Source organism: Engystomops pustulosus, chromosome 2 (assembly GCF_040894005.1).
Source record: "Engystomops pustulosus chromosome 2, aEngPut4.maternal, whole genome shotgun sequence".
NCBI classification, from domain to species: Eukaryota; Metazoa; Chordata; class Amphibia; order Anura; family Leptodactylidae; genus Engystomops; species Engystomops pustulosus.
In genome coordinates this window covers 196379205-196406959 of record NC_092412.1, presented here as the reverse complement: position 1 = coordinate 196406959, position 27755 = coordinate 196379205, and the positions used below count along the sequence as shown (strand labels likewise).

The 27755-nt window shown below is 40.5% G+C and overlaps 1 protein-coding gene across 3 annotated transcripts in view; it reads left to right on the top strand.

The window, feature by feature from the left end:
• The window catches only part of CCDC181 (coiled-coil domain containing 181), a 35182-nt gene extending 8702 nt beyond the window's left edge, over positions 1–26480 (top strand). The window contains exons 1-6 of one of the 3 annotated variants that reach the window (XM_072137743.1): positions 2999–3140; positions 13668–13807; positions 15025–15831; positions 17897–18043; positions 19112–19263; positions 23355–26480. In XM_072137743.1, the coding sequence (XP_071993844.1) occupies positions 13694–13807; positions 15025–15831; positions 17897–18043; positions 19112–19263; positions 23355–23511 (1377 nt within the window). In that variant the 5' untranslated portion in view covers positions 2999–3140; positions 13668–13693 and the 3' untranslated portion in view covers positions 23512–26480. Of the gene's footprint in view, positions 1–2998; positions 3179–13667; positions 13808–15024; positions 15832–17896; positions 18044–19111; positions 19264–23354 lie in introns of those variants that run through there. The other 2 variants (XM_072137742.1, XM_072137741.1) reach the window with 2 other exon arrangements.
• Positions 26481–27755: the final 1275 nt, after the last annotated feature.

Below are 27755 nucleotides of genomic sequence, written 5' to 3'. Positions count from 1 at the left end.
ATACACCCCCTGTACAGTATCCCTGGCTGTAGTGTGATCCTCTATCAGTAATATATAGATACACCCCCTGTACAGTATCCCTGGCTGTAGTGTGAGCCTCTATCAGTAATATTACATCCCCTGTACAGTATCCCTGGCTGTAGTGTGATCCTCTATCAGTAATATTACATCCCCTGTACAGTATCCCTGGCTGTAGTGTGAGCCTCTATCAGTAATATATAGATACATCCCCTGTACAATATCCCTGGCTGTAGTGTGAGCCTCTATCAGTAATATATAGATACACCCCCTGTACAGTATCCCTGGCTGTAGTGTGAGCCTCTATCAGTAATATATAGATACATCCCCTGTACAGTATCCCTGGCTGTAGTGTGATCCTCTATCAGTAATATATAGATACACCCCCTGTACAGTATCCCTGGCTGTAGTGTGATCATATATCAGTAATATATAGATACATCCCCTGTACAGTACCCCTGGCTGTAGTGTGATCCTCTATCAGTAATATATAGATACATCTCCTGTACAGTATCCCTGGCTGTAGTGTGATCCTATATCAGTAATATATAGATACATCCCCTGTACAGTATCCCTGGCTGTAGTGTGATCCTCTATCAGTAATATATAGATACATCCCCTGTACAGTATCCCTGGCTGTAGTGTGATCCTCTATCAGTAATATATAGATATATCTCCCGTACAGTATCCCTGGATGTAGTGTGACCATATATCAGTAATATATAGATACATCCCCTGTACAGTATCCCTGGCTGTAGTGTGATCCTCTATCAGTAATATATAGATACATCCCCTGTACAGTATCCCTGGCTGTAGTGTGATCCTCTATCAGTAATATATAGATACATCCCCTGTACAGTATCCCTGGCTGTAGTGTGAGCCTCTATCAGTAATATATAGATACATCCCCTGTACAGTATCCCTGGCTGTAGTGTGAGCCTCTATCAGTAATATATAGATACACCCCCTGTACAGTATCCCTGGCTGTAGTGTGATCATATATCAGTAATATATAGATACATCCCCTGTACAGTATCCCTGGCTGTAGTGTGATCATATATCAGTAATATATAGATACATCCCCTGTACAGTATCCCTGGCTGTAGCGTGAGCCTCTATCAGTAATATATAGATACACCCCCTGTACAGTATCCCTGGCTGTAGTGTGAGCCTCTATCAGTAATATATAGATACATCCCCTGTACAGTATCCCTGGCTGTAGTGTGATCCTCTATCAGTAATATATAGATACATCCCCTGTACAGTATCTCTGGCTGTAGTGTGAGCCTCTATCAGTAATATATAGATACATCCCCTGTACAGTATCCCTGGCTGTAGTGTGACCATATATCAGTAATATATAGATATATCTCCTGTACAGTATCCCTGGCTGTAGTGTGATCCTCTATCAGTAATATATAGATAAATCTCCTGTACAGTATCCCTGGCTGTAGTGTGACCATATATCAGTAATATATATATATATAGATACACCCCCTGTACAGTATCCCTGGCTGTAGTGTGATCCTCTATCAGTAATATATAGATATATCTCCTGTACAGTATCCCTGGCTGTAGTGTGATCCTCTATCAGTAATATATAGATACATCCCCTGTACAGTATCCCTGGCTGTAGTGTGATCCTCTATCAGTAATATATAGATATATCTCCTGTACAGTATCCCTGGCTGTAGTGTGATCCTATACCAGTAATATATAGATATATCTCCTGTACAGTATCCCTGGCTGTAGTGTGATCATATATCAGTAATATATAGATACATCCCCTGTACAGTATCCCTGGCTGTAGTGTGAGCCTCTATCAGTAATATATAGATACATCCCCTGTACAGTATAGCTGCCTGTAGTGTGAGCCTCTATCAGTAATATATAGATACATCCCCTGTACAGTATCCCTGGCTGTAGTGTGACCATATATCAGTAATATATAGATACATCCCCTGTACAGTATCCCTGGCTGTAGTGTGATCCTCTATCAGTAATATATAGATACATCCCCTGTACAGTATCCCTGGCTGTAGTGTGATCCTATATCAGTAATATATAGATACATCCCCTGTACAGTATCCCTGGCTGTAGTGTGATCCTATATCAGTAATATATAGATACATCCCCTGTACAGTATCCCTGGCTGTAGTGTGAGCCTCTATCAGTAATATATAGATACATCCCCTGTACAGTATCCCTGGCTGTAGTGTGAGCCTCTATCAGTAATATATAGATACATCCCCTGTACAGTATCCCTGGCTGTAGTGTGACCATATATCAGTAATATATAGATACATCCCCTGTACAGTATCCCTGGCTGTAGTGTGATCATATATCAGTAATATATAGATACATCCCCTGTACAGTATCCCTGGCTGTAGTGTGATCCTATATCAGTAATATATAGATACATCCCCTGTACAGTATCCCTGGCTGTAGTGTGAGCCTCTATCAGTAATATATAGATACATCCCCTGTACAGTATCCCTGGCTGTAGTGTGATCCTATATCAGTAATATATAGATACATCCCCTGTACAGTATTCCTGGCTGTAGTGTGATCCTATATCAGTAATATATAGATACATCCCCTGTACAGTATCCCTGGCTGTAGTGTGAGCCTCTATCAGTAATATATAGATACATCCCCTGTACAGTATCCCTGGCTGTAGTGTGAGCCTCTATCAGTAATATATAGATACATCCCCTGTACAGTATCCCTGGCTGTAGTGTGATCCTCTATCAGTAATATATAGATACATCCCCTGTACAGTATCCCTGGCTGTAGTGTGAGCCTCTATCAGTAATATATAGATACATATAGTGTGAGCCTATATCAGTAAAATATAGATATTATATGGTGAGAGCCTCTTTCAGTAATGTATAGTGACATCACCTTGTTAGCAACACATGGACAGGGCGATGACGTCACACACCATACAGTGAAGCTCTCGCTGTCTGTGAAGTCTCGCGAGAATTAGGGTGACGTCTCGGCCTCGGTCTCTATGGATACGCGACAGCTTTGCTGGGGATGAATGCCCTGTGAGGCTGAGATGAGCGGCGGCTCCCGGGATGTTCCTGTGTGAACGCGCAGCCTGCGGGATCCCGAGTACGGTACATTATTAGGGATCATTAACCCGCCCAGTCCACAGGTGAGAGGTCATCTACAGGGGGCAGCATGTGGTACTGTCATGCCTGGGAGCGGAGTGATAAAGCGGCGATATAGGACATAGTATTTCATTATACGGAAAATATAACATAGGAGATATTTACTACGTATATGACACAGCTATGAATGATATATTGTACTTATAGTGCATAGCTAGAATACGTCCTACATTGGGTATGCATGTATTACATAGCTGGGGATAGTATATGGGACCTGTATGACATAGCTGGGGATAGTATATGGGACCTGTATGACATAGCTGGGGATAGTATATGGGACCTGTAGGACATAGCTGGGGATAGTATATGGGACCTGTATGACATAGCTGGGGATAGTATATGGGACATGTATGACATAGCTGGGGATAGTATATGGGACATGTATGACATAGCTGGGGATAGTATATGGGACCTGTATGACATAGCTGGGGATAGTATATGGGACCTGTAGGACATAGCTGGGGATAGTATATGGGACCTGTAGGACATAGCTGGGGATAGTATATGGGACCTGTAGGACATAGCTGGGGATAGTATATGGGACCTGTAGGACATAGCTGGGGATAGTATATGGGACCTGTAGGACATAGCTGGGGATAGTATATGGGACCTGTATGACATAGCTGGGGATAGTATATGGGACCTGTATGACATAGCTGGGGATAGTATATGGGACATGTGTTACATAGCTGGGGATAGTATATGGGACATGTATTACATAGCTGGGGATAGTATATGGACATGTATTGCATAGCTGGGGATAGTATATGGGACATGTATTGCATAGCTGGGGATAGTATATGGGACATGTATTACATAGCTGGGGATAGTATATGGGACATGTATTACATAGCTGGGGATAGTATATGGGACATGTATTACATAGCTGGGGATAGTATATGGGACATGTATTACATAGCTGGGGATAGTATATGGGACATGTATTACATAGCTGGGGATAGTATATGGGACATGTATTACATAGCTGGGGATAGTATATGGGACATGTATTACATAGCTGGGGATAGTATATGGGACATGTATTGCATAGCTGGGGATAGTATATGGGACATGTATTACATAGCTGGGGATAGTATATGGGACATGTATTACATAGCTGGGGATAGTATATGGGACATGTATTACATAGCTGGGGATAGTATATGGGACATGTGTTACATAGCTGGGGATAGTATATGGGACATGTATTACATAGCTGGGGATAGTATATGGACATGTATTGCATAGCTGGGGATAGTATATGGGACATGTATTGCATAGCTGGGGATAGTATATGGGACATGTATTACATAGCTGGGGATAGTATATGGGACATGTATTACATAGCTGGGGATAGTATATGGGACATGTATTACATAGCTGGGGATAGTATATGGGACATGTATTACATAGCTGGGGATAGTATATGGGACATGTATTACATAGCTGGGGATAGTATATGGGACATGTATTACATAGCTGGGGATAGTATATGGGACATGTATTACATAGCTGGGGATAGTATATGGGACATGTATTGCATAGCTGGGGATAGTATATGGGACATGTATTACATAGCTGGGGATAGTATATGGGACATGTATTACATAGCTGGGGATAGTATATGGGACATGTATTACATAGCTGGGGATAGTATATGGGACATGTATTACATAGCTGGGGATAGTATATGGGACATGTATTACATAGCTGGGGATAGTATATGGGACATGTATTACATAGCTGGGGATAGTATATGGGACATGTATTGCATAGCTGGGGATAGTATATGGGACATGTATTACACAGCTGGGGATTATATATAGTACATATATGTATCACATGTTGCAGCTATTGCATGGGTTGGATTGATATGCAAGTTATACAGTAAATGTGCACACACATATTACATAGCTGGGATTTTTATACAGTACTACATGTATCACATAGTTACCCTTTGCATATATTGTGTACATCACATTGCAGGGATACATGTATTATATAACTGGTATACATAGTACATATATTATAAATCTGACAATGTTATATAGTGCATACTATGGAATGATTCACATACTTTGGAATGATATATAGGGTGCGTATCACAAGTCTGGGATTGGTATATAGTATATATTACAAGTGGCAGCTATTACATAGGTGGGATTGATATGTAGATCATAAATGTGTACATATATATTACATAGCTGGGATTGTTATATAGAACTACATGTATCCTACTGTTGGCATTTGTATATAGGACGTATATTATACAGCTGGGATTTGAGATTGCATTGCTTGTTTTCCTTTATATAAATCATGAGATTGTTTTCTTCACATTGCTTTACAGGGTACATAAGGTTTATATGTTTATACTTTACCGCAGTTTTGGCCCATGGGTGTATCTTTCCTTTGATATTTCTCATAAGGAAAGATATTGTACACAGCTGTTTACATGGTAGAAACAGGAAATGGATTTGTTATTTTTCCACATTTTCCACATGTTTTTATGTTACCGTATGTAACTACTAATAAATATTGTTTTGTAATTTGACCTTTATACACATCTCTGTATCTTGGATTCTGAGAGATTTTTGCACCGTAGAAGCTAGATATTAGCCCCTCCCCCAGTACATAGTGTATATACAGCCTCCTCGGTACATAGTGTATATACAGCCCCCAGTACATAGTGTATATACAGCCCCCCTTAGGACACAGTATATACAGCCCCCATTAGACATTGTATACAGTACCCCCGATAAATAGTATAGACAGTCCCCAGTAGACAGTATTTACAGCACCCCCCAGTAAATGGCGTATAAAGCCACAACACCACAAACAAAATAATAAACCTAATACATTTGGGCTCCCCCCGTCTCGACCTCTTCTGCCACCAGATGCCGCATAGTTTGTGAAAGGACACAGACGCCCATGCGTGATGAATTCATCACACACATCGACCTCTGTCCTGGAGAGCGACGCACACAGGCGAATCTGTGCTGAACTGCTCTGCATGTCAATTGCATGTAGTGGATTTTTAAGGTAGTACAGACTTGCCAGCCTTTTGGAAAGTCTGTACTACTGGCAATTTGCCGTCCCCCTGCGGGGCCTGCAATCTGCTGCCTGAGGCAGGATCATTACCCCGCCTCATGGTAGATGCGGCCCTGGTACAATAATAATATATTATGATGTCACTGTACATTGATAATATACACAACAATATCACCGTCCAGAGATAAAACACACAGGGATGTAACAGTACAGGAGTAATACGCACAGTGATGTAATAGTACAGGGATTATACACACAGTGATGTAACAGTACAGGAATAATACACACAGTGATGTCACAGTACAGGGATTATACACACAGTGATGTCACAGTACAGGGATTATACACACAGTGATGTCACAGTACAGGGATTATATACACAGTGATGTCACAGTACAGGAATAATACACACAGTGATGTCACAGTACAGGGATTATACACACAGTGATGTCACAAAGCAAAGATATTAAACCCCCACACAGTTCTGCAGTTAACCTCAAGCTTTGTAAGATTTCTTATGCAACCTTCAATACTAACTCCTCCTTATGTCTGATCTGGTATGTGCCCCCTTGGTTGATGAGACACACAGTCGCTACCATGCTGCCACCCTGATGGATGTGCCCATACTCTGTTTACATAATATAAATTCCATGGGGTCATTCGATACTCCGCTTTGCTGTATTTGTACATGACCTTATTCTTTTACAACCTCTTATCTATGAAGTTCCCTTAGAGACACAAAGCTTTACAGCAGACATGAGTGTCAGTGCTGGGCTTGTACACACTCCTCATCCTAGCAGCCATTTGTTTGGAAAGATTAGGGAGCGGAACAGTCATTATTTGATTAAGTAGAAAGAACAGGGAGGAAATACATGTAGTGGTGTCTGGCTCAGATCACATGGATTGTATCCGCAGAAAACTGATTGTTATTTGGTACTATGTCATCTTGTAGACATGTGAGGAGAGCATTTTAACCAAAGATCCTGAACATTGCTGCATCTCCATATACTACTCCTCTGTTATTGTAGCTGTAGCTATCACTATTACCTATCTACCAATCCTGAGGTCCCACATGTACATTGCACCTCCATTTAGTCTCTTGTGGACTGATGGATCTAGTTATGGGCTATTTTCAACTATGACCTCCATAGAGAATGAATGCACATGTGCAATTTACAGCCATACATACATCAATCAGCAATTGTGACCTATCCAGTGGATAGGTCACTTTAGTGGCACAGCCCCTTGGGTATTCCAGTTTCAGCAAATAAATGTTATTGTTTGCCCGGTGAAAAGTTATATAATTTTACAGTATACTTTCTGTATCAATTCCTCACCATTTACTAGATCTCTGCTTGCTGTCCTTCTATAGAAAGCTTCTATGGTTACTTCCAGTGAGCCGAAATCTGTCCATGGTCATGTGATGTCACACAGGTGCACGGCTCCTTATAATCACAGAGTAATCAGAGCTGTGTGTTATAACGAGCCGTGCACCTGTGTGACATCACATGGCCATGGAGAGATTTTTGTCCATTTGAGGGTGCTGCCACACTGTGTGTTCTTGGTGTGTTTTTAAACGTATGCGTTTTTGCATGTTTAACCCCTTAATGACCGCCCTATCGGGAATCTACGTCGGTCATTAAGGGTGCTTCTTCTGACGTGACGCCTTTCTACGGCGCCGCGTCAGAAGAAGATTTTAGGACATCAGGTCAGTATAGTGCTGGTGTCGGGCTGTGATATCACAGCCCAGACCCGGCACTAACACCCGGGATCGGAAAAACTCTGATCCCGGGTGTTTAACCCCTTACACGGCGCGGTCAAGTATGACTGCGGCGTGCAAGTGTGTCCCACGTGGATCGGACCCCCCCGGTGTGCTTACCGGGGGATCCGATCCCTCCTGCCGCTGCCCCCAGGTCCGGCGAGTGACCCGGGGCTTCCTGCTCCTCTTCTCGCCAGGTTCTGCCTTCCTGGCAGGACCCAGCTGTATGTAACTGAGTTACTTACACTATACACTGCAATACAAGTGTATTGCAGTGTAGAGGCTTGAATAAGTGATCGGATGATTGCTTGTACAAGCCAAAAGGTGGAAAATATGTGAAAGTAAAAAAAAAAAAAAAAAAAAAAGATTAAATCATTTTATAATAATAAATAAATAAAATAAAGTCCCATAATCTCCCCAGTTACACATATAATGCAAATACAGTATATAAAACACAAAAACACACGAAAAATGTATATCACCGCGCCCGTATTAATCTGTACAATAAATCTAAATCAATATTGAACCCGCTCGGTCAACGACGAAAAAAAAAACTATGAAAAATTTCCCGTAATATACAATTTTTCATCAAACACCATCACAAAAAATGTTCTAAAAAGTTATCAAAAAAAGCTATGTTCCCTAATATGATACGACTGAATAGAACAACTCTTTTCGCAAAAAATAAGCCCTCAACCAGGTCTGACAACAGAAAAATACAGAAGTTATGGCCCTAAAAAGTTGTCAATAGTAAAAACAATGCGATATTCTCCAATATTGGTTTTGCTCAGGAAAATTGAGCAAAGATAAGAAAAACTATATAAATGAGGCATCACCGCAAAAATGTATAGGTCGTACAATGTGACAATACAAATCTGCTGTGAATGGCGCCTCCATTCATTCTATACTCGGCCGTGCACCCATACAGCAGTTTACCACCACATATGGGGTATCAGTACACTCGGGAGGAATTGGGCATCAAACGTTGCAGAGCGTTTCATCATTTTATTCATTATGAAACTGTCAATTTGGCCTAAATGAATGTATTTTCCAAAAAAATTCCATAGTTTCTAAATCGCAGGTCCATATTGTTTTAACCCATGTGAAACACTTAAAGGGTTAATGGACTTAATAGAAGTTGTTTTACATGCGTTGAGGGGTGAAGTTTCTATAGTGGGGTAATTAATGGGGTTTTACTATTATTTAGGCCTCTCAAAGTCACTTGGAAGCTGAGTTTTCCCTCAAAATGTGAGTTTTGGCAATTTTCATGAAAATGAGAAAAATCGCACCTAAAGTTCTGCACCTCATAACATCCTAGAAAAATGAGAGGACGCATAAAATATCATCCCAACATAAAGCAGATATTCTGTAAATGTTAATTATCAAGCTTTTTGGGTAGTTTTACTTCCTGTCTGGAAACCAGAACATTTCAAACTTGGAAAATGAAGAATTTTTACAAACTTTTGCCAAATTTTCACTTTTTTTCAGAACGAATCGCAAAACGTATCACTTAAATTTTATAACTAACATGAAGTACAATGTGTCACGAGAAAACATTCTCAAAATCACCAGGATATGTTAAAGCGTTCCAAAGTTATAACCAATTATCGTGAGACTTGTCAGATTTGAAAAATCGAGTCTGGTCATTGAGCTGAAAACTATTGTCGGTGATAAGGGGTTAACATTGGCTGGTTCCCTGAGGGTGGTGGCACACATGGCATTTTGTACCCGTTTTTACTCTGTTTTGAGTCATGCATTTTCAGTCCGTTAAAAACGCATGCGTTTTAAAAAATGTATGTGTTTTTTGAAAATGCATCTGTTTTTGTCCGTTTTTGTGTAAACTTATGCGTTTTTAAAGGACATCAGTAGCGTCATATAATAATACTAAAGGGGTTGGCCACTCTTTTACATAAGTTGCCCATGTGCCTTTACTGCTTTATTAACCCCTAGGCGCACCAGGACGTTATAGTACGTCCCCGGGGCTAGATGCTTAGCGCACGGGGACGTTCTATAACGTCCTGCTTCTGGCACCGGCTCACGAACGGAGCCGGTACCAGAAGCAGCGGCTGTCAGCTGTCTAGTACAGCTGACAGCCTGCGCTAACACCCGCGATCGGAGCCGGCTCCGATCGCGGGTGTTAACCCCTTACACGCCGCGGTCAAACATGTAACAACATTTTTGCCAAATTACTTTTTATGCACTAAAAATGGGAATAAAATAAAAAATCTATATAAATGAGGTCTTTTTGTAATCGTGGCGACCCATAGAATAAAAATAATATACTATTTTTGTGGTATGCTAAACAGCCAAAAAAAAAACCCCATAAAAATCTTCCTGAAAAGTGATGATTTTCATTTCCTCCACCAACAAAGAGTTAATAAAATCTCACCAATTAGCCTATAGATTCCCCCAAATTACGTACCAGAAAAGTGCATCTCATGTGGCAAAAGAAATAAGCCCCTATAGGTCCACATTAAAAAAAGAAAAAAATTATAGCCTGTACAATGTGACATAGCAAATCTGATCTGGATGGCGCCTCCTTCCCTTCTATGCCCGGCTGTGCGCCCATACAGCAGGTTACCAGCACATATAAGGTATCGGTGTACTCGGGAGAAATTGGGTAACAAACTTTGTGGAGCCTTTATTCATTTAATCCATTGTAAATGTTTAATTTTCCACCCAAAATGAGTGTATTGTGAAAAAATATTACAATTTGCAGACTGCACCTCCATTTTGTTTTAACCCCTATGATACACATAAAGGGTAAACAAACTTCTTAAAAGTGGTTTTTCATACGTTGAGGTGTGTAGTTTCCACAATGGGGTATTTTACGAGTCTCACTATTATTTAGGCCTCTCAGTGTCAATTAGAAGTTGAGCAGGTCCATCTAATACAGGTTTTGGTGATTTTACAAAAAATGTGAAAAATGATACCTAAATTCTGAGCCTCATAACATTCTAGTAAAATATGTGGAATCTTAAAAAACCATGCCAACATAAAGCAGACATTTGGGAAATGTAAGTTATGAATTTATTTGGGAGCTATGACTATCTGCATCAAAAGTAGAGAATTTAGAACGTTGAAAATAAAGAATTTTTCCAAATTTTTGCCAAATTTAGTTTTTTTTCATAACTAAATACAAAAGATATCATCCAAATCTTTAAACTAATTTGAAGTACAATGTGTCACGAGAAAACAATCTCAAAATCCCCTGGATATCTCATAGCGTTCCAAAACTATAACCACTTATAGTGACACAGGTCAGATTTGAAGAATGGGGCCGCGTCCTTAAGGCCAAAAGAGGCTGAGTCCCCTAGGGGTTAATAATCCCTGAAGGTTCATCAAGTGATTCAAAATTCCTGATACATTTGTGCAGTCTGCAGACTTTCCATTGATCTTTTTATACATCTTTGAGCTCTGATGAATAGGAGGAGCTCCAGCAGGAGATCATGACTCATCACGCCGCGCCCCTTCTCTGTGAAAGGGACTATGACAGAAAGCGACACATTAGGTGACATCAAGAGGATGGGCTGGAGCAATGAGGGTGTGGACATAGATGGCGTTTGTGATGCGTTTTTAAAGAAATTGCATGTGTTTGGCTGGTTTGAAGGAATTTTTCTTCATTGTTAGAATTGTAAGCAGCTGTTAAAATGTTAACACAGCTGCTTACACTTCCAGCAATGAAGAAAAACACTTTCAAACCAGTCAAACGCATGGTACCATGTATAAATGCATGCGTTTTGCAAAGTGCTTTAAAATGCATCGCAGACGTATGACCACATCTGGAGAGAGAGGAAGCTGTCTACAGATATAGAAAGGGCAGCATGGTGAGAACCGCGAAAGGTTGACGCTCTCAAAGCAGGCAAAGCTTCAGGTTCATATACATGCAGAGACATAATTATTGAAAAGTGGCCAACCCCTAGGCGTTACAATGTTGTGCAGATAAATCCATTTAAGTTTGGAAGGATTTGTATCTTAAATCTACCATCAAAACTAAGCATGATAAAATCAACTTTTATACTTATGCTAATGAGCCTGAAAGTCTATCTATGGTGGGTGTTTTCAGCGCCCCTCCGTGCTGCAGATTCACAGACTGTTACAATGAGCAGAGTGGGTCTTTCTTCCTCCGTCACTTCCTGCTACTTGTTGATTATACAGGCAGAGGAAGTGGTGGGTGAGACATATTCTACTCATTGTAACATCCTGTGAAACTGCAGCACTGGGTGCTCTGGTAACGGTAATGAGCCTTCTGGCTCATTAGCATAATTTTGAAAGTTGATTTTTATTAGGAAGGAGGCTATGGATAACAAATGTAATAAGATTACCACATCCATGGTGCTTGATTTTGATGGTAGATTTTGATGGTAGATATTCTATTAGTTTGGAACCTGAGTCTGTCTTATTTTTTTGGGTGGGGGATGGTTGGACTTGCTTGATTTATCTTAGAGGGTGATTAATCTGTGTCTGTTGGTTTTTTGTGACTTTTTTTTTTAAACAGTGTATGAGCAACCCCTCCTAAATTGGGATGGGCGTGCCCAAACCCTATGTTCACCCCGACTGGTAACATGCACAAGAAAATACACTCTGCCAACATTTTAATAGTGTTTAAAAAGTTAACACCCGCGCTTGGTGCCAACACTGATTGTGGATGTTAATGGGGGTTGAGCCCAAACATTGTAAGTTTATAAACCGCTCATCACTACTCCTAAACTATTGCCTTCGCCTGCTCGGGACTAGAGTTTAGTTGCAAAACATTGTGACTTTTTCAGATGTCCACATCTGAATTCTAAGGATGTATGAGACGCAAACAAATAAATATTCTTTCGTGGCAAACTTTGCTGGGCGAGTTGAAAAGGTGCAAATTTTGGAGCAATCGCGGTACAAAAGTCACAAGTAAAAGAGAAAATTTAAATTAAAAAAACTAATATAACTGCACCCCTTAATATTTGTCAGCTGAACCCACCAATTTAGGACGAGATGGCCATCTCCTGTGTATGGCGCTAGGCTGCTTTTCTCATGATTGCACATGTAGTAAGAGCCAAGAATCAGGCTGTTGGATCTCCACTATCTTATACTTTTGTTATACTCCACTATACTTATACTTTTTAAAACGCATCAGTTTTTTACCGTTTATCATGAATTTGGCTGCTTTGAACCTGTTTAACTTAATATATAAATGGATACAAAGCAGCCAAACGCATGATAAACAGTAAAAAACGGATGCTTTTTAAAGACGCATGCGTTTTTAACCGGACTGTAAACACATGCTTAATAACTGACCAAAAACACCACGTGTGGTATCACCCTTAGGGTGATGTCACACATGGCCTTTTTAGGCCGTTTTTAGTTAGTGCGTCTGGTTCCCCGAATTTGCGTAGTTAAAAACAGACAAAAATGCATGCGTTTTAAAAAACGCTTGCGTTTTCAAAAAACTGATGCGTTTTTTAACGCATGTGTTTTTTACGATCTGAAAACGCACTAACTAAAAACGGCCTAAAAACGGCATGTGTGACATCACCCTAAATCTCCAACAGGTTATTCTTCTTCTAGAATGGAATAGGAAATTGTATAGTTTTCTTACACATCTACAGAATCTCACTTACTCTGTTTTTCTCTTTTAAATTTTTACCAAAAATGCTGAAAATTTTCAGTTCTATTTTTTTTAGAAAAACTACATCTTTTATCTGGAAAAATGAGCAAGCCGAATGAATCTGATTCAGACGGGACACCCGAGTATGAAGATGACTTTGAGAAGGACCTTGACTGGCTAATCAATGAAGAAGCTGAGAAATATAAGGATTCAATGGTATAATACATATTTTTTTAAGAAAATATATTTTTCCTTTTCTTTTTGGCAGATTTTAACATAAATATATTTCCATAATTATAGAATTTCGGTAGGAGAGGTCATTAATACAGGATTGGCGGGTGCACGACACCTGGAACCCAAAATGATTAGCTGATAGCAGACACCTCTGTCCATTGAGGCTTTACTTGGATTCCATTTAATTGAATGGGAGATGAACCCTGAGGCCGGCGGCACACATGGCATTTTTCAACCTGTTTTTGGGACGTTTTTAAGCAGTCCGTTAAAAAATGCATGCGTTTTTTGAAAATGCATCTGTTTTTGACAGGTTTTACCAATTATCTTAATTAAAATTGGTCAAAAACGGATGCTTTTTTTCAAAAAATGCATGCGTCTTGTAGCGGACTGCTTAAAAACGTCCCAAAAACGGGTTCAAAATGCCACGTGTGCCACCGGCAGTCACCCATTGCAGTTAAAACTGCATTGCAATCAACTTTGAGGTGCTTTTAGGTGCAGTTTTGTCAATTTAACAGGTGAAAGACATGAACTGAGTGAATTTGATTTTAAAGGGGAAACCTACTCCAAAAATCTCATTCACCCATTTAGTTCATGTTTTTCACCTGTTCAATTGACAAAACTGCACCTAAAACCACCTAAAAGCTGATTGCGATGCAGTTTTAACTGCAACGTGTGACTGCACCCAGAACCTCAGCTACACAATGGATGGGGCTGAATACTTCTGGCTCTGTGCAGTGAGGAGCATTGCTGCTATCAGCTGATCAGACGGTGCTGGGTGTTGAACCCCAAACAATCTCATAAAAATAAATATAAAAACCTATTTTATGGATTAGTACATTAAGGTTAAATAACTTGACTTCCCCTGAAATCCTGAGTATAACCTGATGCCCTGATATATCATATAGGTGATTTGTGTGTTCAGGCGTATCCCTGCTGTGGGAACGCTCCTAAGTAATGCTACATCATTCAGCACCCCACTTTTTGTAGTCCTGCTTCCCAACCATGTCATGGGGGAGGCAGTTGTGCTTTATGGGCGAATCCTTCCATTTCTCATCAAGTTCTTTGGCCACTGAGACCTTTTGAGCCATATTATAGTTCTGTTCACACTGACCTCAATTTCTGATTTTTATGTTGGGAAAATAATACATTTGTGATTTCAATATGAGTTTAATAAATTCTTCATTCTTTGTATGTTTAAGAGTCAAGAGGAAGAGTCCAGCAATCTCAATGGCTCAAGACATGCGGTAAAAAAGGAAAATGAAGGTGACAAGTCTTCAATAAGTGGAGATGACATTGTTCACATTGAGCCAAGTACAAATGGTGAGGTCACACCTGACTCTGAAGAAGCTGACCTGGAAGATGAAGAAGCAAAACGATACATTGCAGAGAAGATAGAAGAAGCCAACAAGAAACTGGAAATGGAAACTGTTGATGAAAACCGAGAGAGAAAACTGAAATTCAAGGAAAACTTGGTTGATCTAGAAGTTCCTCCGGTAGACTTCCCTGACAGTGATAGAACAGAAAGCTTCATAGGAGATGACGTTGTAGATGGCATGTCTCAATTACAAGTAGATGAGGCTCCACATGACAGGGGAAATAGTGATAAAGATGGCGGCTCTGGCAAAGAATCTAAAGAAGCAAAAGTATTGGTTGAAAAAGATGGGAAGTTTGAACTTGTCAATTTACGGGACATGGAGAACCAGTGCTCATTGCCCCCTATAAATAACCATAGTGACGGCTCTAAATCTTCATCTCATCCAGATAGATATGTTACTACAGCTAATGGGGATACTAAAAATGTCAACGGTTTCATGCCTCAGCCACCTACTAACCCTAAGGTCCGACCCAACTCTGCAAACCTAACAAAATCTGGGCATAAACTAAAGCCGCAGCGGAGAGTGCAGTCTGCAATTGTCTCCACTAGGAACACCACTTACTGCCTCTCTCCAGAGCAAAAGGAACTCCAAAAACGGATTCTAGAGAGGCAGGAGAGACTCCGGAGGGAGGTGAGTAACATGCATGTGTGGTGGAGCCTGCAAGTGTGGACAGTACTACAGCAATGCTCCTTGGGAAAAACTATGGAAACATACCGTACTACATGAAGAAAACTTTCTCTCTAGAGTCACTTATCGGTGGCTGCCATTAAAAGGACCTCAAAAAGTTGACTGAACCTCTGAAACTTTCTTTGTTAGAGAAACTTGACAGCCAACACTTCCCAAACACTATGTGAAGAAAGTATTGAGTGTGGTAAAACGTATCATGTCTGTTCACTGCTGAGATTTTCTCACCATGAGAGAGGTCTCTGGCAGCAGCTTACTCCCTTCCGCTGCCCGTTGAAAACATAGGTTAAATAGGACCTGTCATCCATATAAAAGGCAGTAGTAAGCAGCTCCTAGTGCTACAGCAGATGTAGCAGTGTTACACTGGTAGCGTTATCAGAAACCTCCAATAACGCTAGCAGACACTGCGGCGATGTACACTAGAAACGCCGGATCGTGCTGTAAGCAGCTTCTAGTGCTGCGCTGTACAATAGGAACGCCGGACCACCCTGTCAGCAGCTCCTAGTGCCTTTTATATGGATGACAGGTCCTCTTTAAAGGACATCAGGATGAAAGACTGTATGTAAATGAGCCTCCAGGCTCCATTAACACCTAAGAAGCCTGGAGCCCCTGTGGCTCATTTGCATACAGTCGTTCATCCTAGTGGTAGATGCCCTTTAAGTATTGAAGAGGTATCTGGGAGAAGTGGCCATCTTAAAGGGAATCTGTCACCAGATTGAAGGTGCCCCATCAGTCATGACATCATATCATCTATTACATATCTTTCATGGTATCAGAGTGTATCGGCTGCGACCAGAGCCGAGATTGTTGATATTTCATTCTGTGAATTGGTGCTTCTGCTGACTCTCTGCTGATTGACAGTTTTCTCCAAGGCAGCGTCTCCATAGGCAAAGTCTCCATTGGAGAGCTCTTACTTCCTGACCCTAGTCAAAACCCAAACCAGTTCTCTACAATGAGGAGACACAACTAGTGCTGTCTACAGTTGGGAATCTTCCTTCCTATTCCTTTTGGAATAGATATACTGGTTTGGCTTTAATCCTGCATAAATGTCATTATGCTTCCTGTAGGTCATGCTTGAAGGTAAGGGGGCTGACTTACAAGGTAGCAAAAGAGGCAATGTTTTCCTTAGCCCATCCTGGAAAATTACCATTTTCCCCAGCTTTTTCCATATCTATAATAGAAGGAGAAATTCACTGGAGAGTTGACAGGAGAGTAGCAGCTCATGAATATCACAGATTTCATCCGCTGCTCCGCTGCTTACCTAATATCCTGCCCCCACACATTACAGAAAACCTGAGGTAAAGTGGCCAACCCCTTTAAGTATTATCCAGATAAATTCAAGGACTCTGCTCTAAACAGGGCTGAGCTTTATTTGCCTGCACTATAACAATAGAATCCTTGCTGCTGGAGGAGAGATAATGGGGCTCATTTACTAAGGGTCTGCGGACTGCAATATCGTCGGAATATTTGCTGATTTTCGATGTGCGCCGCCTTTCACGTGTCACAAATCGGGGGGTGGGCAAAGTGTCTGACAAAATGCAACCTGGACACAAAAGTGCGCAAACACTTCATAAATACATGTCCAAGCTTTGTTTGGTGCAAACTTAGACAAAAAACTGGCACAGGCACAATAATATGTGGCCCTTAGTGTACATATAATGTTCCTGCACCATCTGTCCCAAGCCCTAGGCCCATTGCGGACACTTATGGAACCGGTCATGGTGCAGTGAGCACACAGTGAGTCAGGCTGCTGCATGGAAAAATAGAGGAAATGTCTTATATTTTGCTGTATTATTGAGCTAGCCACTCGGCTTTCAATGTAGAGGGGAGGGGCTCCTGCACACGGCTGTATGCTCACCCGGGCTGGGTACATGCATTTGTGTGCATGAGGCCTTAGGATGGCGAGAAGAGAAGATATGCCTAATTACATTGCTGCAACCGATGCCATTCATAAATTTTACACTGTGTAACATTAGCTGACAATCATAACCAATATTATATTTGTGAATAGGATGAAGAGCACAAAAAAGAACAGGAAGAGCAGAAAAGGAGAGAAAATGAGATGGCCTTTAAAATGTGGTTACAACGAAAAAAGTCTCAACATTTCCAAGATAAAAGAATCCAGCAGGCAAAAGTGATGGAGACGAGCAGCGCTCCTGTGAGTTGTCTCATTCACTATCACATTCACAAATAGCGCTAAACCACAGCCATGGTTGTTCAAGGGTTGGGAATAACTAGTGTACCAGACATGCTTCCGTTCACACCCCTCCACACCCACTTGGCATAGAGGTTTAAAGAAAATCTACCATTTGATTTGATACATTATGAACCAAACTTGAGAATGCTGTAGCTACACTGATGCAGAAACATATCTTGTTTAATCCCTGAGTTGAGTGGTTTTGCTGAAAAATCAATTATAAAATTCAGGACCTTGGGAAAGCTGGATCCACATTACACACGGAGCTTTCTGAACAGCCAAGACAGGATTAATCAACCTGAGCTGGATCACTCAGCTCAGCTGGGGGATGGTGCAGCAATTGATTATTCTGCCTGGCAGGGAGAACAGTGATTACATCATCCTCTGAGCAGTGTATAACTAATGTGAAAAGAAAAGCACTGAGCCTGGCACAGAAGTAACAGAGCTTCATTATCATAATTTTATAATTGTTTTTTCAGCAATACTACTTGGCACAGGGATTAAACAAGTTATTGTGCTGCACCAGTGTAGCTACAGCATTTTCAAGGTATGTTTGCTTCATAATGCATCAAATCAAATGGTAGGTTTCCTTTAAGGGGGAAAACAATTACAATTCCTGGCGAACTTCTCCTGTGCCCCCACCATACTCTTGAAACCCTACCAAAACACATCAGACTGTTCTCCACATTTCAAACCTAACCTGAAAATTCATCGGTTTAGTATTGCCTACAATATACAATAACCCCACTGCCATGCCCCCTACCTTGTACTCTCCTATAGATGCAATATGTGTGAACCCCATTTTGAGTCAGTAATTAGCTTCAGAAACCGCAGGAGAGAGCAGTTGTGAACAGATTGGTGGGGGATCTGTGAACATCAATAGCGGATCCCCATTAGGCTGTTTAGGGCAACTCCGGGGCTCCACATTTCGGGAAGGGGGGGAGCAGATATATGCATTAAATTATGTGTATATACATTATAATAAATCAATTTATGTTATGAAAAGGCATTTCTGTTTTTTCTTTAAAGGATGAAGAGAGAGATTCACATCAAGCCTATACTCTTTGGCTCAAAAGGAAACATAAAGAAAAGATGAAAGAAAAAAAGATGGAAGAACTACAAAGACAAGAGTATGAAGCATTTCTCCTGGAACAGAAGGATCGAGAAGGAGCATTTGCACAGTAAGTAATTCAAAGTTATGTGCATGGAGGAAAGAATCCGTCATCTTTTCTTCTGAGTTTTGATCTTTATCTTCCCATCTGATTTACCTGCATTTCATCATTTTCCTTATTAATGACTCTAGTCTGAGGACCAAAAATTGAAAAATTCTGGTTCACATAGTCAGAGCCGTAACTTTATTTCTCAATCTGTGTATTGTTTCTGTGTGGCTGGGGCAGGCAAGGCAATTGTTGTGTTGGTCAGCTGTCTCAGCATAGTCTACTCTTCTGTCTCAGTTTTAAATAACCAAAATAATTTTCAGTGTGTCATTAATGCTGCATATTCAGATTGTAACCTTTGCAATACACAGCTTGCAGTCTTGGCCAGAAGCTTGGAAATCATTTTAAGTAGTTATATATTTTTTCAATATTCATATAGTGTAAATAAAATGTTATTTTTATGGTATATTTGTTGTAGTTTTTTTAATTAACAGTATATTTTGCAGGCAGTTTTCCAACCTACAAAGAATGGAGAAGTCTGTGTTTTTTATTATAGGTAGACTTCAACTGTGAGAGAATCTAAAAACAAATCCAGAAAATCACATTGTATGATTTTTAAATAATTAATTAGCATTTTTTTGCATGAAATAAGTATTTTATCCCATAGAAAAACAGAACTTAATATTTGGTCAATGTTGAGTTACAGCTTCCTCCAAAGATTTCTGATTGGGTTAAGGGCCACTCCAGGAACTTGAAATTCTTCATACGGAGTTGCTCCTTAGTTGTCCTGGCTGTGTGTTTTGGATCATTGTCATACTGGAAGACTGAATCACGACCCATCTTCAGTGCTCTTACTTAGAGGAGATTCTTGTCCAAAATCTTGCCTTACATGGCCTTCCTTCAATATGGTGCAGTCATCCTTTCTCCTTTGCAGTAAGCCACCCCTCAAGTATGATGCTTTTACCCCCATGCTACATGTTTGGGATTGTACTCATCCTTTTTCTTTCTCCAAATGCAACAAGTGGAGTCGATACTAAAAAGTTCTATTTACAGTAGGGCCACGTGATCTTCTCCCATTCCTCCTCTGGATCATCAACCTGGTCAGTGGGAAACTTTAACAAACCTGGACATGTTCTGGCATGAGCATGGGGACCTTGGAAGCCCTGCATGATTGAATCCATGATGGCATAGTGTGTTACTAAGGCCCCTTTCACACTTGCGTTTTTCACGCGGGTTTTCTGCGCGTGCTTTTGACGCGCAGAACTTGCATTGCACTCTGACCCATTGTAATTAATGGGTCTTTTCAGACTTGCATTTTTTTTCACGCGAACACGCGTGGTTTTTTTAACACGCGTTTAAATCTCGACATGCTCTACTTTTGCAAGTCACGTGCGTGAAAAACACACCATACAAGTCTATGGAGACACATCAAAAACGCATTGCACTCTGAGACACTCGCAAGTGCAATGCAAGTGCAATGCGTTTTTCACGCATCAATTGCCATAGAAAAGATAGAGCTCAGTCCTGAGTCCATTTCACGCGCATTTTCTGCGCGTGAAAAACGCTTTGGAATTGCATTGCCTAAGGCCCCTTCCACACTTGCGTTGCAGATCACGTGAGAGTTTGATCAGGGTGCGATCAGGATTTGGTCAGTGAAAAACGTGCATTTTGCATCAGAGTGCAATCAGTTTTCGGTCAGAGTTTGTTCAGTGTCTCAGTTTTTCACCCGCGTTTTTGATGCAATTTCAATGCAATTTCAATGCGTTTTTCACGCGCAAAAGTAGAGCATGTCGAGATTTAAACGCGTGTGCGCGTGAAAAAAAATGCAAGTCTGAAAAGACCCATTGGTAACAATGGGTCAGAGTGCAATGCAAGTTCTGCGCGTCAAAAGCACGCACAGACAACGTGCGTGAAAAACGCAAGTGTGAAAGGGGCCTAACAGTGATCTTTGAGACTGTGTTCCCAGCTGCCTTCAGGTCATTGCACAGGTCCTTGTGTGTAGTCCTGGGATGATTCCTGACCTTTCACAGAATCATCCTTATCCCATGAGATCTTGCATGGAGCCCCAGACTGAGGAAGGTTGACAGTCTTGTTATGTTTCTCTCATTTTTTTAATGATTGTGCTAACAGTTGTCTTCTCAGCAAGATGCTTACCTATTGTCCTGTAACCCAACCAAGCCCTGTGCAGGTAGGTCTACAAATTTGTCCCTGGTGTCCTTAGAAAGGTCTTCGGTCGTGCCCGTGGTGGAGAGGTTGGAGTGTGATTGAGTGTGTGGACAGGTGTCTTTTATACAGGAAACAAGTTCAAACAGCTGCAAATAATGCAGGTAATGGGTGCAGAGAAGTAGCAGCATCTTAAAGAAAAACAGCACTGGTAACCAGAATTCTTGCCGGTTGTTAGGGGATCAAATACTTATTTCATGTAATTAAGTGCTAATTAATAATTTAAAAATCATAAATCAGATTTTCTGGATCTTTTTTGGGATTGTGTCTCTCATAGTTGAAGTCCACGTACAATACAAATAACAAATCTCTTGTTATAGGTGGGAAAACTTGCAAAATCATCTGGGGTCAAATACTTATTTCATCCATTCTATCTACATTAAAAAGTTGAAAAGTGTGAGACTTTTTGCTGTTTCGTGCCATGCTTACCATTTGTACTAGAAGTTTTTTGTAAGGGGTGAGACTCACATACAGCCTGTTCGATTGGGACCACTAAACCACCAACAGGCTATTATGCTTTTGGGGTTAGGGGTCCCATACAAGTTCAACCCACCACTGTCTGTCAATGAAGTCCATAGAAGATTGAAATTTCTGGTGTCCACTCCCTGGAGTCTGTTTCATCCTTCCAGCATATGAGATAAGTACACCTCACATCATTCTGTGTCCACAAATTGCCAGAAATTATTTTCTAAATTATGTGCCAGCATATCTAGATTGGCATAGGAAACATCAGTTTTCATAAATTGTCAAGTAATTTCTCTAATTGTAGCTCCAATGCCCATTACATACTGTGAAGACAGCTCTTGGCCAATATACAGATAAGTCCAGTGTGGAAACTATGGTTGCAGTTGACAACACACATTCTTCTGCTTAGTTCCCCATATTACTTCCAATTGCCACAATAGGAGAAAACGCACTGGATGGAATTTATCATGCCAGGATTCTGGTTTTAACAGTCACAAAATGGCCATTTGCAACATTTTAGGCTGACTTGTGACTCCACTTTTGACAAGTGGGTGGGAGGTGGATGTCAGTATCTGTTTAGCCAGATTTATAAGTCATAGACATTGGCTCAATATCATTCCACTAGAGAGGAGGTGTAGCATTGAGGTAGCAAAACATACTGATAAGCTCCACCACACTGTGGCACTTAGCGGTCCGATCACCGGCCATATCCTGCAGCAGTTCGGCGTATTCATGAGAAATGCTCTCATAGGGTGATGTGTCTAAGCTGTGATGTTACCCTTTGTGGCTGAGATTAGACGTGCTAATGCTATAATTCTAATCTTTCCAAGAGTTTGTCCTTCCCTGGAATTGGCAGAAATTCTTTATTTAGTCTCTGGCGACTCCTGACATCCGTACAGAGTGCAGGTTACGATGGTCTCAACGTTACATCATCAGATCTACAATGTGGTTCTGCAGCTCACATATTTTAAAATGTTATTCCATGAGAGCCCTAGAATATGCACATGTCCACCAGTAGATAGGTAGTCACAGCAAAAAAAAATAAAAATGAATATTCACCTACCTGTGCTCCCTGTAGCCAGCTCCTCAATGCACCCACACTCTTCTCTTTGACCCTGGCTTAGACAATGGCGGCTGGGTTAAACAATGGACGTAGGCAGCGGTAACATTGCTGTCTGTGTTCAGTGATCAGTCTAAGAGACGCACAGCAGCCATCACTATTTATTAAAGATCTGTCTGAGAGCCAGATGCAGCCAACAAAAGAGCCACATCTGGCTCCCGAGCCATAGGTTCCCTACCCCTGACCTAGGGCTTCCATGGAGTTGCAGCTGAAGAATCACAGACTTTAGACCCTGGTTTACAGGGATCTTCTATGTCTCAGTTCTACCAATCCTGGCCCAACTAACCACGCTACCATCTCTTTGCAGGTGGTTAAGGCAGAAGCGGATTCAGAAACGTGCTGAACAGCAAGCAGCTAAGGAGAGATCCAGAAAACTTCTACTAGAAGCCAGAAGAAGCAAGCAGATCCATAACTTGCTCTACAATATATCCGACTCCAAATCTTTCTGCTACATGGACCGCTAGACTGTGACCACATCTAACACATGTGGTCTGTGACATTGACCCGGGCTATTTAATAATGAATTACAAGAAAAGCTCTATTTTTTTCTATTAGTTTACTATATATTTTTGTGGTTTAATCTAATGAGGAATATGGGAAAAAACCTTGTGAAATTGTTGATATATCTAAACTCCAGTGGATCGTCTCTTTTATAGAGAAAGATTATTGTATCCATGGTGCATTGTGGTGTAGCTAATACCAAGCATTAATACAGGATCCTATGTTTTGAACCTATGAAAATAGATTCCCACGTATAATCCACATCCTCTTTACCTCTGATCTTTTAGATAATTGGTGGTAAATTGCTAGCAGTACAATATTTAGACAAGACCTTCTGGCCCAGTCAGAGCATTACCTTGATATGTAAGGTCTTACAATATTTATGACCTGTCCTTTTAGATCAATATGGGTCTGACAATACCACAGCAGATTAGATGTTTCTATAGGACAAAGCTGCACTACCTGCACTGAAAAAATAGCAGATAAATGTTATATTTTCTTCATCTTTTGGACCAGTGATGCCCATTAAAGTCACTAGAGGAGATTTATCAATTTATCATTTATGAATGATACAATGCAGATAAAGTTGTTCTCCAGCACTGTGGTCAGATAAAATCAATTCTTTATTGTTCCATTAAAACATACATGTTTCAGGCTACTTTTAAAATGTTGAGCTCTTTATTTCAGGGAGAACATTTATTCTTATTATTTATTATTGTTGAGAACATTTATTCAGTGTGGCCTCATAAAAAGGGGTGTGGCCTCATGAAAATGGGTGTGGCCTAGTCCGGCCACCAGAAAGTTTAGTCCTAATCTAGACCAATTTATAGCTGGTCTAAATTATAAATCCACGTTTAATACTACTCCAGATAAATTATCCAGCACGATTTACTAAGCGAAATGTAGTTTGACTCTACACTGGTCTATTTCCTGACACTTTGTTAAATCTCCTCCCACTGGATCAGTAAAATCATTGGGCAGTGAATAGATGATTTTCACAGATACACAATAAAAAGTACAGCAACTTGGTTTACAAAAAAAATGGTTGATTTGTTTTTCATGGATCCTCCATATCACCGGTAGTATTATTGTGTGTACATAAAGCATGGATCTCAGAGAGTTAGGGCCTGCAGAGTTTGCAGCGTTGCTGTCCAAAATGCTGATTTAGGGAGGTGCTAGGAATAGAACCCTCATCGGATCTTGATCGGATATTGGTAAATCATCAATAATATAATATAAAGTGTAGGTTTTTATAGCAGAGACCTTTAGGGCACCCACTCACCCAGCATATGCAAATGTTCCCAGAATTATAATGTATAGGATTTATGAAATTGTCAATGAGTTTTAAATTCCAAAAGACTTTATTCACATATCATCCAAGCAAATAAAACGCGATAAAAGCATGATAAAGATTCAATGGGAATCGAAACGTCCCGTTTTATTTGCCTGGATGATATGTGAATAAAGTCTTTTGGACTTCGGTGCTGTGGCTTCCTCCATCAACAATGCCTGACTTTGGGTTCTGAGCACCAGAACCTCCAGCTGCGAGCACCACCCATACAAACTTACCATGTAGGATTTGGATTGCTGTCTTACTACTACTCTTCACTAGATTTATGAAAATCCCATACACACAATGCAGAAAAATCAGAAAACTGGCGCGGGGGCTTTAGTAAATCTGGGCCAATATCTTTTGTTCTTGGCTTGAAATGCACATTTCGGACCAAAGCACATTCATCTCTGGGACACAGAACCTATCTCCTTCCTGACCTGTATAATGTCTGGACATTCCCTTCTTGTTTGTACTTGCGTACAATTATTTGTACAGATAAACGAGGAACCTTCAGGTTTCTGGAAATTACACCCAAGGATGTACCAGACTTGTGCAAGTCCACAATTCTCTAATCTTCTAATATCTTGGCTTATTTCTTTAGACATAATTACACAATGAATATAAGTATGTTTTAGTTGTGCCTTAAAATTAATTCACTCAGATTAAGCAGAAGCTTCCAAAGACATGACATCATTATATGGGCATTGTTTAACGGCATAGAAATCTTTGTGTATGTAAAAAATTTCACTAATTAATCTGGCATTTGGAAACTATTAATAATTTTGGTAACCCTAATTTACCTAAAACATGAAAGGTTTATTCCAATTTCATGTCAGCAAGAAAAAATGTGTCTTATGCAGTGTATAATTCAGATTTTAGCATGTGTATACTGTGGCATAACCAGGTATTACAGTTAGGATCACATTTCTGATAACTATTCTGCATTCAACAAACCTGAAAGATACCTAAAAAATCAGCTCCAGGCAGTGGCGTAACTTGAAGCGGATGGGCCCGAGTGCAAAGTCTGTGCCAGGTCCCCGACTATAATGTATGGTTTATAGTACTAGTCTTCTCATATGGGAAAGTGACACCTTATGGGCCCCCTAAGCCTCATGGGCCCAGGTGCGATCACAACCTCTGCAGCCCCTCAAGTTACGCCCCTGGCTCCAGGTATTATGAAGTGTTTGCTTATTAGTGACCACACAGTGGGTGGTAATGCTGTCACTTATGAAGTTCGTTGCCAGAGCCCATATTTTAGGGATAATAAAATAGTACCAGGAGACCATCACAAACAAGCTGCATCTAGGATATGAGCTTGATACATATACTGTGTAAACCTATACAGGAATCCATCAGCACAGAATATTGCAACTAAAGAAACATGGGAGACCTGTACTGTTGCTGACAAATATAAATTGTATTTTAATAATATTTTCGTTCCTTGCTTAATTTTTGGGATGGTTTATTTCTACATTGGTAAAAGTAAGTGGTACCTGTGCTCTATTACCAGATTTTGCATTTCAGGTTTGCTTATGTGAGATTTTGTTATAATAACTATTATATAGGATTTACAAGTTATAATAAAACGATTATTTCTTATGCAGCTCTTTATGGTAGAATATATAATGGTCTACAGAATTCACATATTAACCGTTACAGGTATGTTCTTATCGGCTTTCCAGGTTATGTTAGGAGAATCCATTGCAAAGTATGTTCTGTAAAAAGAATCATGGAACTCCTGTACAAAAAAAAAACGCCATGAGGCATCTGTCCCTGTCAGAATTTGTTTGCTGCTCCTACCGTATTACAGGACAAATGAAACTCCAAAGAATGTAAACAAATCCTGACAAATGTGACTGCAGGGTGACAGTTCTTGACAGTGACCTGCACACACATACCATGTGACTGCTGAGGCCTTTGTGTACAGGTCACCCCTGAGACCAGTGTGAACATCTGTCTGATCAGCACTGAAAGAAAAAGTACCGTAAGCACCTCTGTTCTGGCAAGGGGCTTAGACCAGGGCGCTCAGCAGCGGAATATAAACAGCACCAAAATGTATGTTTTATACATGTACAAATCTGATACTGTTCCCATTATGCAGCACCCTTAAAGGAAACCCACCACTTCCGATAGTGCTTCTAAGCTGCAAATGACGTGCACCAGCTCAGGGTGAGCTGGTGCTGGCCCCTTTTTTTTTGTTACGTTTTTAAACCGATGTAAAGCGTTAAAACACTTTATTGATCTTTATATACAAGTAGCTTCACCGCACCGTGGTCCGCGCTCGGCGCACCATGCGTGCGACCACTTAGTGCGCCTGAATAAGAAGTGGTCGCGCGCATGGTGCGCCGAGCGCAGACCAATGTGCCAGAAAGTACTTGTATATAAAGATAAATAAAGCTTTTTAACGCTTCACATCGGTTTAAAAACATAACGAAAATAAGCGCCGGCACCAGCTCACCCTGAGCTGGTGCACGACATTTGCTGCTTATTACCACCATTGGAAGTGGTGGGTTTCCTTTAACACTTTCATGGCCAAGCCTTCTCTATGTTGAATGTCAAGAGAAGAATTACCTTTTGAAATGGTAATTTTTAACCCCTTCCCGCTGTAACCCTTTTTCATTTTTGTGTTTTCATTTTTCACTCCCAAACTTTTTTATTTCTCCATGTACAGAGCTGTGTGATGGTTTGTTTTATGCGTAAAAAATTGCACATTTTAGTGGTGATATTTAATATTCCATGCTGTGTACTGGGAAGTAGGAAAAAAATCCAAATGCAGTGAAATTGGTGAAAAACGCATTTGCACCGTTTTCTTGTGGGTTTGGTTATTACGGCTTTCACTGTGCGCCCCAAATTACATGTTTACTTTATTCTTTG